General features: G+C 41.2%; 1 protein-coding gene across 9 annotated transcripts in view; it reads right to left on the bottom strand.

Moving 5' to 3' along the window:
• Positions 1-14,192, bottom strand: part of PHLDB2 (pleckstrin homology like domain family B member 2) — a 99,401-nt gene that overhangs the window by 65,615 nt on the left and 19,594 nt on the right. For 8 of the 9 annotated variants that reach the window (XM_050956617.1, XM_050956625.1, XM_050956650.1 and 5 more), the window contains exons 3-4: positions 12,851-12,962; positions 6,180-7,501 (exon numbers count right to left, since the gene is read on the bottom strand). In XM_050956617.1, the coding sequence (XP_050812574.1) occupies positions 6,180-7,501; positions 12,851-12,899 (1,371 nt within the window). In that variant the 5' untranslated portion in view covers positions 12,900-12,962. Of the gene's footprint in view, positions 1-6,179; positions 7,502-10,944; positions 11,284-12,850; positions 12,963-14,192 lie in introns of those variants that run through there. The other variant, XM_050956633.1, reaches the window with a different exon arrangement.

The raw sequence follows: 14,192 nt of genomic DNA, 5'->3' as shown, positions 1-14,192 counted from the left end.
GATTTTCACCAGGATATTGCATTTTGCTCAGATTGGTGCCTTCCTTCCCTACCCAAACACACACACTTGTACTTATTTTTCATATCACAGTCTGGCTAGTAGGAGTCCAAAATTATTCAAGCCCTCGTATGGTTCCATATGTTGATCTCTGTGTAAAAACAAAGTAACTCAATTGAAATTGATTTCTATTCTGGCCTATAGTGCACCTTCTAATTAAAGACGAGGCTGGAGAAACTAAGCTACGTGTGTGTGTATGTGTACATATAAAGTTAGAGAGAAAGCAGGAAAAAATAAGTTAACTGCTTACATTTATTTAGGTCTGTTGAAAGAGATCTAAAGTAAGGTCATCCTTAACACTTCGGATCATTAAAGATTCTACAGTACTATTTTGCAAAAATAGGGGTGTTACTTAAGATGGAAATTCACCAGGATACCAAGGTTAATTACATCCTGTGTATCTAAAACATCTAGTGGCTTCAGCCTGATGTGTGGTATTTGTTCCTGTATTAAATGCAACTGCTCTTAAACAGCTGCCCTGTAACACCACAAAGATTGCTAAATATAAACAGTGGGAGAAATTATCTATATTTAGCCTTCAGCTACCTCACAGCACTGTTTGCAAAACTTAACTAACTAATGTTTTTTACATAATGCTTCAATATCCTAAGTGATAGAGTAAATAAAGTGATTGAGATTTTCAAGCAGTATGGAAGACTGAGCCAGAGATCTTCTATAAAATTTAATTGTAAAATTAATTATAATTATTTTTAATGGATGATATGTGAGTGAATCCCCTGTACTGCTTTCAAAGTCCTACCTGTGTTTATTTCTTTTTAACTCACATGAACACATCACATATAAATATGATGATGCCACAAGCTTTCTACATTCAACCTAATTTTGTATTATTTCCTACTTACAGAATAAACTTTGACCATGTTTAAATGTTCAGCAAACTGAGAGAAACAAGTCTCTTAAAACATGTTCTCCTCCAACTTCATATTCATATTGCTTGTTAATTCATTGCTCATTTAAATTTACATTCCCAATTTCCAGAAAGGCTGCTTGACGTATAAAAGTATGCTTTACAGATCCATTCCAAGAGATAGGCTGTGGACAATATTTTACATAATTTCAAATAGTAATTTTTAAATACATGGCTCCACCTACAGGTAAAATATTGTACTGCCTCTAAATCAGCACTAGACAATCTCCAACAAGGTTACAAAAAGCCCTGTGGCACCTCATAGATCAGGGGTCGGCAACCTCTGGCACGCTGGTCGCCAGGGTAAGCACATCCCTCACCCGCGCCGCTTCCCGCCGCCCCCATTGGCCTGGGACAGCAAACCGCAGCCAGTGGGAGCCATGGTCAGCCGATGTGGCAGGTAAACAAACTGGCCCAGCCCCCTGGCGAGCCGCGTGCCAGAGGTTGCTGACCTGTTATAGACTAATAGATGTATTGGAGCATAAGCTTTCGTGGGTCAATATCCACTTCGTCAGACACATGTAATGGAAATTTTCAGAGGCAGGTATAAATATGCAGGCAAGAATCAGTCTAGAGATAATGAGTTTAGTTCAATCAGGGAGGATGAGGCCCTCTTCTAGCAGTTGAGGTGTGAAAACCAAGGGAGGAAAAACTGGTTTTGTAGTTGGCAAGCCATGCACAGTCTTTGTTTAATCCTGAGCTGATGGTGTCAAATTTGCAGATGAACTGAAGCTCAGCAGTTTCTCCTTGAAGTCTGGTCCTGAACTTTTTTTGCTGTAGGATGGCTACCTTTAAATCTGCTATTGTGTGTCTGTTAGTCTTTAAGGTGCCACAGGACTCTTTGTTGCTTTTTACAGCTCCAGATTAACACAGCTACCCCTCTGATACTTGTCCAACAAGGTTGTGACTATTTGACGGCACCTAAGTATCAACTTGCCTAGATTGTCCTTAATATCTATCCAACTTGTCTCTGGAAGTTTGTGTATAATTCCTTATTACAGTCAGTATTTCAATCAATACTGCTATTCATCCCCCCCACTTTTCTTAGATTCAGATGATTGATTGTATTCAAACTTCAATATGTATTGGGGTTAATATTATACTGAAACATGTGAGGTTTAGCCAGGTATTTTATGAATGTTTATTTGTCTAATAGGTCTTCCCTTTAAACATTCATAAACCAATTTATAAGGGGGAGATATGTTTAAAGACTTTGGCTAAGTTCAGCTAGAATTTACATGGCTTCTGATGGTAAAAATTCTGAAAGAACCTCCCCACACTCCACTCCTCCAAGATGCAAAGTCCAATCAGCCTATCTCCTCAGCAATCTTGATCAGCATAGCTCTTATGGAATTCTGGCCATAACCCTAAAGCTGTCTTCCCTGCCCTGTAGCTTATACCCATTACAGAAAATCCAGAGAGGAGGACAAGATCAGGGACACAACCACCCTCATGAGAAACAGGGAAACAGGCTGGCGCAGGAAAGTTTGATTGACACCTCCATGCACCAGTTTGGATTCTGGCCCATAGATACATACATTTTTTAAAAAGAGAGAAAGAACACCAAACCCTGCTCTTAAAAAAAAATTACTTTGTCACATGGGTAACAAAATTAGAATTACATTACTGAAGCTAAAATTATTCCAGAAATTGAAATGGACTTTCATTGTTTGTGCTATTTGTTTACTTCGGTGTTTAACTCTCTGGGAACAGTAAAAACAGACCATTTCGTTTCATATTCAGGGACTAACAAAGGCTGCAGTTTCAACATTCTCCACCAGCCTGTGCAAGTGAAAAGCAAGCAAACACACACAAAAAAGCAGTTTCAGAGGTGTTTTTTAAAAAATCATAACGATAAAAAGAAAAGGAAAAAAATAGTTAGTTCAAAGGAAAATGGTGGGCCAAACTACACTGACTCTTTAAAGTATTACAATGCCTGAAACACTGTTTCAAAACTGATGTTTGCATTTCCAGAATTTCTCTAAACACATTCTATCTGGCTTACCCTACCTCACATTAAGAGGTCAAATATTTGGATAAAAATTGACTTCCCCAAATCATTTATAGGTTAGCCATTCAACTCACACTTCTACTCAGCACTTTGAACCCACACATTTTTGGTTATCTATCACCTTTTCCACAGGAAACATGCTGTACAAATCTACATTCCATCAAGCAGGAAGAAGAAGGCTTAAGTACCTTTAGCAGGTGTGGAAAATCAAGCTAAAACTAAAGAAGTCCCAAGGAGCTGTGGGTGCTCAGCCCATTCGAAAAAATCAGGCTCTGAATGCATGGAGACCCAATGCTGATTTTTATATACAGGGTATAAAGAAATGGTATTTTTACAAATATATACTTCCTGCCAGGGCTTGGCTAACTAATTATAGTGACTGTTCAAGCTCTCAAATCCCTGAAAAATGTATTGTTCTGATTTCCAATCTTTAACTGGATAACTTCAAAAAGTAATATATAGTAGGATGTTGAAGAGAAGACTAAATCAAGAACAAGCAAATTCCTTCATGTGTAAGTCATACAGCACCTAAAACAGTCAATCTTTCACACATTTTAACATGCTGAGAAAACATGGGCTAATTCTCCTTTTATAGGGTCAGGATTCTAAGCAAGTATTGAGCTGGGAGAAACAAATGCTAAATAAAAGGAAAGATTTAGTCATCTCATCTAAAAACAGAATCAGAACATATCTTTAGATTGGCATTTTACTTTCGAGAGAACAGCAGTACTAACTGTAGAAGCATTCCCCCCAAAATCCAGGATTTTCCTCTTAAAATAAAAATCCAGCTATAGATTTAGGGACCTTACTCTAAGCAACCAACTTCAAAAATGTTTGCTTTGTTTTTTAAAATAATAATAGACTTTAACTCTGAGTATACCTATTATAGTATAATATGTTCAGTATCTCTAAATAACTAATATTGGTGAAATTAATACCTGTATACTGGTATGAATCTCATGTAAATGAGGTTGGGGAGGCGAATGGGGGAAGGAGGAATACACAGGATTTAGGGGCAAGAATTAAACAGAATCCAGTCCTCAACCAGAGACCGCCCTCCAGCTTGGCCTAGAATAAAGGCCATGACCCTGTATACTCATTATATGAGTATCTGTGGTCGCTGGATCAGCATATTTGTGGATTCAATAGCCAGCCACCACTCTTTCCTCAAATTTCCATCTCTATCCCTGAATTTTGTCATACAATGATCTGACACAGCAGAAACAAGTAAACTCTGCTGCAGATATTAGGCTTTGTCTACATACAAAAGTTGCACCCATATAACTAGATCAGTTTAACAGTGCCTTAGTTTAATTTACCTCAAAATGTGTAAGGAACTGACAAACTAAACCAGGGGTAGGCTAACTTTTTGGACTGAGGGCCACATCTGGGTGGGGAAATTGCATGCAGGGCCATGAATGTAGGGCTGGGGCAGTGGGCTGGGGTGTGGGAGGGAGTGCGGGGTATGGGAGGGGGTGCAGTGTGCCGGAAGGGGCTCAGAGAAAGGGGTTGGGGTGCAGGAGGGGATGCAGAGTGCAGGAGTGGGCTCAGGGTAGGGGGTTGAGGTGTGGGCAGGGTGCAGGAGGGGTCTCAGGGCAGAGCCTGGGGTGCGGGAAGGGTATGGGAGGCTCAGGAGAGGTGCGGCAGGGGGTTGGAGGGAGCTCGGCAGGGGGCTGGGGTGCAGGAGGGGTACAAGGTGCGGGCTCCGGCCCGGTGCTACTTACCTGGAGCATCTCTGGGGTGGCAGCAGTGCACAGCGGGGCTAAGACAGGCTCCCTGCGGGGCTAAGACATGTTTCTGCGGCCCCTGGGAGAGCGGGGGCAATAGAGATCTGTGCACTGCCCTCGCCTACGGGTACCTCCCCCAAAGCTCCCATTGGCCGCGGTTTCCCATTCACAGCTCATTGAAGCTGCGGGGGGTGGTGCCTGCAGGCAAGGGCAGCACACGAATCCCTCTGCCCCCCCAGGGGATGCAGAGACATGGTGCCGACCACTTCCGGCAGTGGTGCAGGGCCTGCAGCATCATGGGGGTGGCAATCCTGTGGGCCAGATCCAAAGCCTTGATGGGCTGGATCCAGCCCGTGGGCAGTAGTTTGCCCACCCCAGAACTAAATTGATACAGAGTCACTTTTCAACTAGTTAGGAGTGTTCACAAATGAGACTGCACCCATTTAAGTACATCAATTTCTAAACTGATGGAATAAAATCAGTGCAACTTCTGTGTATACATAAGACCTTATATGATTCTTGCAACAAAGGGTGCATTTTACTTTCCTATAAGTGTAAAAATATTTGGGCAAAAAGGTAAATATTCTCATGGGGAAGTTTTCAAATTCTAAATGTAAATTTAAAAAAAATGTAAGATTTGATTTTTTTCAAATAGTGTGTTTCTGTTATATGATTTCTCCTTTTGGGGTATTATTCAGTTTAAATTGATGGATCAGTATAACTAATTATTTTACCTTTAATTTTTGAAGCATTATATAATCTTAAAATTTTCTTGTGCATCAAACATTTTGGACGTGTTACAGAAGAGAAATGATTCCCCTCTTCCCTGGCCTTGTGATCACTAGAAAGAACCAACAAGTAGAGAAATCAATGCTTTGATGAAGATACTCAGGAGGCAAAGTCTTGACCAAGCAAGGCAAATGTGCTCACTAGACGTGGTGACATACAGCATCAGGTAATTTTGTTGTTCAATTCTTTGTTGCTTATTGAAGCATGACCCTGAAATCTTATAGTGGAGACATAGGTTTGGGTTTGGGTTTGGGTTTGGTTTTTTTTACCCAGTGTTTACCACAAAACAGTGCCATCAGCTTGGGGGGAAAAAATTAAAAAGATCGTCGGATTCCTGCCATGCAATTTGTGAGTTTAATGTACATAGATGAACATAGATATTTTGGTGGAACCCACAGATTGAACTACCATAATTTCTGTGAGTTTCCTACATTTTTTTCAGATGGTTGAATGATACCATCTGATATGCTGATGTAGCATACTATATACCCATTAACTTTAGAGACTGACATAGTAAACAAGCCACCAGCACACAAGGTCATGTATTTGAATTTCAAAATACAGCAGCAGATGTTTTGCATCTACTGTATACTCAACAGTTTGCTTTGGAAAGTTAGTTTTGCAACCATTAAACAGTGGTGAAAACTAAAAGGAAAAGAAAAATTACCAGTCGTTCCATCTCCTGCTCTCTAAGCCTCTCTTCCCTTTGTCTCCTGTGATAGTCCATTAGGTCATCTCTTCCAGAAATTGAACTAATACTGTTCTTTCTCTCCCGTAAGGTAGGTGTCTGTCTGAAGCTTTCTAGGTCAGTTTCATCAAACTCCATGGAACTAGTGGAAGTGTTTCTTCTGACAGAAAATGTTTTGTCATGATCCACAGGGGAAAAAGAGTTACTGGGACTTGTCCCTGAGAGTCCAAATCTACCAAAATCATCAGAAACATGGGAGAAGGAAGATGCTAAAAGCATTTTCCTAGCTATTCGGGGGCTTGCAGGAACACTAAGAGTTGAACTAACATAAGAATTACTGTCAGACACAGAATTTGTATATGGTGACACTCCTGAACTGCAAGAAGAAAAATTAAGGTAATTATCAGCATCTAATGCACTTTGAGGTAGATCTTTTTCTCCATGTTTTTTTCTTTTGGAATTACCAAGAGAATTTCTTGGAGGCAAACTTAATGGCATCAGCTGGCTTTCTGTCGATTTGTACAATCTAGGCAGAGAACGACTATAAACTCCCATATGACCCAGTGACCCACCAGAATACTTCCTAGTTCTTGAACCCAGAGTCTCAGTCATGGCCTCCTTATGCTTAACTGGTCTTGAATGAAGGATCAGGTGGTCTTGAATATTCATCCTCCTGCCTTGTTTTGGGCTGGAAGGCATGCTTGCGGCCCCTGAGCTGCTAACAGGTGAAAGAATTATTTCACTACCTGAGCTTCCATTCCATGCAAGAAGAGAGCCTGAGTTCTTCTTCCCATCCAGCATTGTTGGGAAGAAGACATTGTCATACGATTTATTTTTTTGACTATATTTTGAATAGTGAAACTTATCCACATGTCCAAAGAGTTTTTCATTTTCTCTGTTGGCATGAATATTGAAGTCTGTCCTTCCCAGACTGTACCCACTAGAGGATGGAGAAGTGAAACCAATATGCTTTACAGAGACATTTTTATCTGAAAGATAAGGGCTCTCACAAGAAAAAGGTTTACATCCTTGAATTTTGGTAGCGGAATGTATATTTTTAACACTAGATGAAGGGCTAGGTTTAGCTGGCACAGGTTGTGATAGGGTTAAATAGGAACCAGAGGAATCCCCATTTGTTTTAAATTTAAGGCTTGATGAATATTTCTTCTGGTTGAGGCTATCCATAATATCCTGGAGATCATTTTCAAAGGAATTCATCACAGAGCTTTTTCCTAAACTAGTATTTTGTAATTCCAGCTGGTTTTGTATGTGGCTGTACTCTGCCATAATCTTACTGGAATCTGTGAGAGAGAGGAAAAAAGGGGAAAAATTAGTTTTCAGCAAATACATGAGAAAGCCTCAACCTGCAATTAGTTAAAAATAATAGTATATACTTAATCTATCATGGAAAAATAACTTGTTTCTAATAATTATATCTTAGAACACTTAGAAAAGGTGGGTGTGTACATTTTATAATCTCAATTTGACAGAGAAGAAAACTGAGTCAGAGAGCAGTCAAGCGATTTCCCCAGGGTTACATAGTATATCAGTGACACGGATGGGAAAAGAATCTACACCCCTTGATGCCTGTTCTGGTGACCTACCCACTAGAAATACTGACTCTAGTTTTTCTAACAGAGTTTTTAAAAGGTGTAGTTTAAAACAGGGTTTCTCAACCCATGGTTCGGGACCTAAAACTAGATAGCCAGAATGTTTCAAAGGGTTGTGGGGCAGCTCCTGTGGCTCCTGTCCAACAGGGCGGGCTGGGCTCACCTCCTTGCCATCTCACTGGTCCCAGCACCACCATTAGCCCAGCCATTATGACGACGGGAATCCGGGTAGGCCATATTTTAGTGTCTGGCACTGCAACCCCATGAGCCAAATTACAACTCCACTCACGGAAATTTGGTCCAGTTGGGGAGTGGGGCCAAACTTGAGCAGCACTGCAACCATGGAGGTTGCAATGCCCGGAGTGGAGATCCAATCCCAGCCAGCCCCACAGCACAGGGGCTACAGGAGCTACCACTGTGGGGTGAGTGCTGGGCAGGACCCAACACTATGGGAGGGCAGGATATGACTGAAACCGCCCCAGGGCCTCCACTCCAGACTATTTACTGGGTGGCGACAGGCCACAAACAATTACAAATGGGTCCTGAGCTCAAAATGGTGGAGAACAACTTGTTTAGAACATATGAGAAGGAGAAACAAACTCATGAACTCAAGTCCTATCCCTATCTATCTATCTTAGGTAGATATATAGCCCCCATCACTACAGAATCTGCGCAACTCACAATCTTTCATATATGTATCTTCTCAAAACTCCTGTGAGGTTGGGAAGTGAAATTAATCCCATTTTACAGATAGAGAACTAAGACACAGAGAGACCAAGTGCAACCTATTAACTATGTATTTGGTCCAGAGCTCACTCAAGTCAATGAGAGTGCTTCAGTGGGCTTTGTACCAAGGTCCTATATAAATGTGGACAAATCTCTCCCTTGCCTCAGTTTCTCCCACTGTAAAATGAGAATACAACCTATTTTTCAAGGGTATTATGGTTTAGTTCTTTGATGTTTGTAAAACACTTGAAAGATGAAAAACTCTCTATAAGCACTACAGTCTTTAAGATGTAAAATAATATATAAAGTTTTAAGCTGTTTAAGATCCTATGTCCCGAGTAGAACAATAGTTCAGAATTACACGCTATAAATACACAAACAGATCACGAGATGAAAAATCATTTTTTGTTCAGTGACATGTCAAGATCCAAATTTCAGCCCAAGAGTTCTGAGTTTCCCGTTAGAAAGTAAATCTCTGGTACCTAAAGCAGTGACAGGAATGCAGTTCCTGCTCTCCTTCTGTCAGTGATAACATCAACCACTGTCAGAGACACACAGAACCCTGAGGGGGCTTGATCTCAGGCTTTTGCTGATGTAAAACAGCTCACTTAACCTTTAAAGCAACTCTTTGGCAAGCTAAATCAAGGAATGAGCTGTGTATTTGAAGTTAAGGAAGCAATTATCCTTCAGAGCAACAATGTCTTGTGGTGAGGGTACAGGACTGGTCATAGGCTTGATTTTTTGAGGTGTTGAATACCTGCAGTTCCAACTGAAATCAATTAACTGGAAAGGGTTATCTCATCCCTATTCACCACATAGACCCCGTGCAGTCTCATCTAATGGTTAAGAACATAAGAATGGCCATTCTGGGTCAGACCAATGGTCCATCTTGCCCAGTATTCTGTCTCCAATAGTGGCCAGTATCAGAGCTTCAGGGGAATGTATTGAATGGAGCAGTTGGAATGATCCACCCCCATTATTCCCTCCCAGCTTCTGGCAATCAGAGGTTAGAGTTGTCCCAAGCATGGGGTTACATTCCTAACCACCTTGGCTAATAGCCATTGATGGACTTATCCTCCATGAATGTATCTAGTTCTTTTTTGAACCTAGTAATACTTTTGGCTATCACAACACACCATGGCAATAAGTTCCACAGGTTAACCGTGCACTGTGTGAAAAAGTACATCCTCTTGTTTGTATTAAACCTGCTACCTATTAACTTCATTGGCTGACCCCTAGATTTTGTATTTGGGAAAGGGTAAATAACATTTCTCTATTCACTTTTTCCTCACCATTTGTGACTTTATCTATCATATCCCATCCTTAGTCATCTCTTTTCTAAGCTGAATAGCCATAATCTGTTTAGTCTCTCCTTGTATGGAAGCCATTTCATATCCTTGATCATCTTTGTTACCCTTCTCTATACCTTTTCCAATTCTAATATATCTTTTTTGAGATGGGCAGACCAGAACTGCACACAGTATTCCAGGTATGGGTGTACCATGGATTTACATAGTGCCATGATGATATTTTCAGTCATATTTTCTATCCCTTTCCTAATGGTTCCTACCATTGTTAGCCTTTTTGACCATTGCTGCTCACTGAGCTGAAGTTTTCAGAGAACTATTTACAGTGACCCCAAGTAACAGCAAATGTAGAACCCATTATTATATATGTGTAGCTGGGATTATTTTTTCCAATGTGCATTACTTTGCATTTATCAATGCTGAATTTCATCTGCCATTCTGTTGCCAAATCAACCAGTTTTCTGAGATCCCCTTACAACTTTTCACAATCAGCTTTGGACTTAACTATCTTGAATAATTTTGTATCATCTGCAAACTTTGCCACTTCACTGTTTACTCTCTTTTTCAAATAATTTATGAATATGTTGAATAGCACAGGTACCAGTACAATTGGGGGACACCACTGTTTACATCTCTCCATTGTGACAAATGACCATTAATTCCTACCCTTTGTTTCCTATCTTTTAATCCAGGGGTAGGCAACCTATGGCACATGTGCCAAAGGCGGCACGCAAGCTGATTTTCAGTGGCATTCACACTGCCCGGGTCCTGGCCACTGGTCCTGGGGGCTCTGCATTTTAATTTAATTTTAAATGAACCTTCTTAAACATTTTAAAAACCTTATTTATTTTACATACAACAATAGTTTAGTTATATATTGTAGACTGATAGAAAGAGACCTTCTAAAACCATTAAAATGTATTACTGGCATGCAAAAGCTTAAATTAGAGTTAATAAATGAAGACTTGGCACACCACTTATGAAAGGTTGCCAACCCCTGTTTTAACCAATTACTTATCCACGAGAGGATCTTCCCTGTTATGCCTGTTGAAGACACTATCTGCAGCTTCAGACCTCAACCCAAAGTCTGACTCTACATACCCTTTCATGCCTTCATGCTAGGGCATGTAGGTCCCTGGAAAGTGGACACCACCACCAACTCATTTCACAGAGTCAATCAGGATCGAATGTTGATAACTTCTGAATACTAATAATCTCAGCTGGATTTGAGCCAGCAAGTTTAGTGACGAAAGGCTTCATATCTCATTGTTGGTACTTTGAGCCAGACAGTTCCTTATAATGTGAAATTTTAGTTAGAAAACTTCAGCAGGACTTCTAGAAGTTTTGTTTAGTGGTGACAATCAAGTTCAAATTGACAACAAGAAAAAAAAGCCATTCGTGTTCCACAGGCCTCTGTCTGGTAAAACAAAACAAAACCAGCTGAAAAAGATTAAGCACTTGTCAGAGTGGTGTTTAGAAGTTCAAATCCCGAAGACCAAAAACATGAAAGTTGTTTGTGATTGTGAGAGCTCATTCTTCATATCCACCCTTCCATTCTTAATAGTACTCAACAACCCCTCTCATCTCCCCCATTCCAAATCTCTCTCACACTTCAAATTAATCTTGCATCAAATACTAACCATTCAAAACAAGATCATGATGCAACTAGACTAAATTAGCATCAAACATTACCCTATTTTTGCATAATTTCTACTGATGCCTATACAGAAACACGTTCAGACACAGTAATGTAATTTTAGGGACTGTTTCATTACTACCCTTCAACACTGAAGGGGCACGTTTAATTTAATGAAGAATAAAGCCATTTGCGAAAGAACAAGTAAACTAATGAAAATGATCATGTTTGTTCATCAGAGCAATGAAGGGTTCCTTGGACTGCAAATGTCAAAGAGCAAAACAAACAAAAGTCAGAAATACCTCTATGCAGCCACTTGAATTTAACTGTTCCACACTTTACCTTATGTGAATTCCTCAGCACATCAGCCTCAATGAAGCAAAGCACTTAAATCAATAGGACTTCTACACTTAGCTGAATCTAGCTGTCTGTCCATAAACCAGATCTTTGGTGGAGTTTTTTAAAGTTATTGTTTCAATAATGACTCTCTAAATGTACCATGGCTCCTTAGATACTCTTGCTGGCACTCCCTACACATGTACTCATGAAGACTAGAGGCAGAGTGTGCTAGGTAATGTGTAAGGAATTCATTCCTTCTGGAAGTCAGACAGAGCTATAATTGCTTAACCTTCAGTGCACAGTGCAAGGATCATCTTTTAAGCCAAGTATTTGCTGAAGAGAGTTATAAAGAGGCAGCATCTTTTCTTTTCTTCCTTGTCTGGTTTCTCTGTCTAGGTGGTTAATTAGAGGGTCAGTTCTGCTACTCACTGAGGACAGACATAAAACTGAGATTTGTTCTTGTTGTGATGCACCCACATGCTATGGCAGTTGGATGGAGCAGAGGTTCTGGGTGGCAGTCAAGGGATGGGGAATAGGGTGGGGGGTTGGATAGGCATGGGAGTCCTGGGGGGCCTGTCAGGGGGCGGGAGTTTGGATAGGAGTCAAGGGATGGGGAACAGGGGGGCTTGGATAGGGGGTGGGCTCACAGGGGGCAGTTAGGAGTAGGGGGTCCCGGGAGGAGGTGGTTAGTGGACAAGGAGCAAGGGGATTGGATGGGTGGGAATTCTAAGGGGGGCAGTCAGGGAGCGGGAAGTGGGAGGGGTTGGATAGGGAGCAGGGGCCAGTCTGTTTGGGGAGGCACGGTGTTCCCTACCCGGCCCTCCATACAGTTTTGCAACTCCAATGTGGCCCTCGGGCCAAAAAGTTTGTCCACCTCTGTGCTATGACAATAGGTCCCTCTTAGTTAGTAAATAAATTATGAAGATAACAAGAGCAGAGAACTGACAATTTACAGAGCAAACAAAATTATAGCACCAAAAATAATGAAGTCTCCAGTAAAGTTACAAAACATGTGCTTTGTGCATTTTATACCTGATGCAATGCTCTGGAAGGAAGAGAGGTTACCTCTGTTTGGCATCATGTTTATTTTTCTACAGCATGGTTAAGACAAAGCGAGTTTGAATCAGCCAGGTAAATTTTGACCTGCAAGTAACAGAAGGAAAATATATTTTAATAAATACATGCTGAAACTTTTTTAAAAGGCATTTTTAAAATGCACAGCTGAAATGAGCTTTTCACAATATTCTTCTGACTGACAGGAATACCACCGACATCTGGAACAGAAATGGTACAAAGATGTTTGGCATGGATATATCAAATATTTGAAATAGGGGTCATCAACATTTCAGTTTATTGTTAGGCTTCTTTTGTCAATCTGAAAGTCCATGTAACTTAATGGTTTTCTCCTGTTCACACAAAAAAATCATTAACCTCTCTTTTTCCTTTAAAAGAGAGAATGTTCTATTTGCAGCCCTGACTGTCTCCTTCTTTTAGAAATCGTAAAAATTTTGAATAGTTACCTCACCAGGGCTCTTTTTGAAACGTTTAATGCATGAGTCTTCATAAAACTCTGAGACAGATGGGAAAAGTGCTATAGCAGTATTATCAGTATAAAAATATACTTGAACAAAATTTAATGCCAGCAGCCCTGCAATAACACAAAAACATATATCAAAACAGAGTGCACAAGCCAAGATATAGAAAATATTTTAGAAAGGACAAATTTCTAGCTCAAGCTTCTAAAGGAATTAAACCATAAGAGAACAACAAAGACTGTTTCATGTTTATTTAGAAAAAATCTCTGGATATGGCTACAGTGACCATATGTCCCATTTTGGCCAGGCCAGGCCCGTTTTTAAGCTCTGTCCGGGGGGTCCCGACTTTTTTAAGAAAAATGGGCATTTCTCCCATTTGCTCTTCCCAAGTGATCAGCTGATAAGAGCAAACGAACAGATACCCAGTTTACCAAAAAAGTTGGACATGCCCCCGTCCCCCCAGTGGGGACGTGGAGGAACATTGAAGGAGGGTGGCAACTGAGGGGTAGGGCTGGGGGCGGAGGAGGTCAGGTGGTGCGGAGCTCGGGGGCATCATCCGCTACTGCGGGCAGCACGGGGCTCAGGGGCTCAGCCCCAGCCGTTGATGGCAGGGACACAGAGCTCAGGGGAGGTCAGTCCCAGTGGTCAGTGGTGCGGCTCTTGGGGGGGGATCAGCCGCTACCATGGGCAGTAGGGAGCTCAGGCACTCAGCCCCAGCCCCACTCATGGGTGGCATGGGGCATGGAGCTGGGGGTGTGTGTCAGCAGTGGGGGGTGGCTCTGGCTAGACCTGCAGGCAGGGGCAGGGGGGCGGCTTGGGCCCAGCCATCTAGATTTTAC

The sequence above is a fragment of the Gopherus flavomarginatus genome, chromosome 1 (genome assembly GCF_025201925.1).
Source record: "Gopherus flavomarginatus isolate rGopFla2 chromosome 1, rGopFla2.mat.asm, whole genome shotgun sequence".
Lineage (NCBI taxonomy): Eukaryota > Metazoa > Chordata > Testudines > Testudinidae > Gopherus > Gopherus flavomarginatus.
Note: the sequence above shows the minus strand (reverse complement) of the source record. Positions and strands in the feature narration are given on the sequence as shown.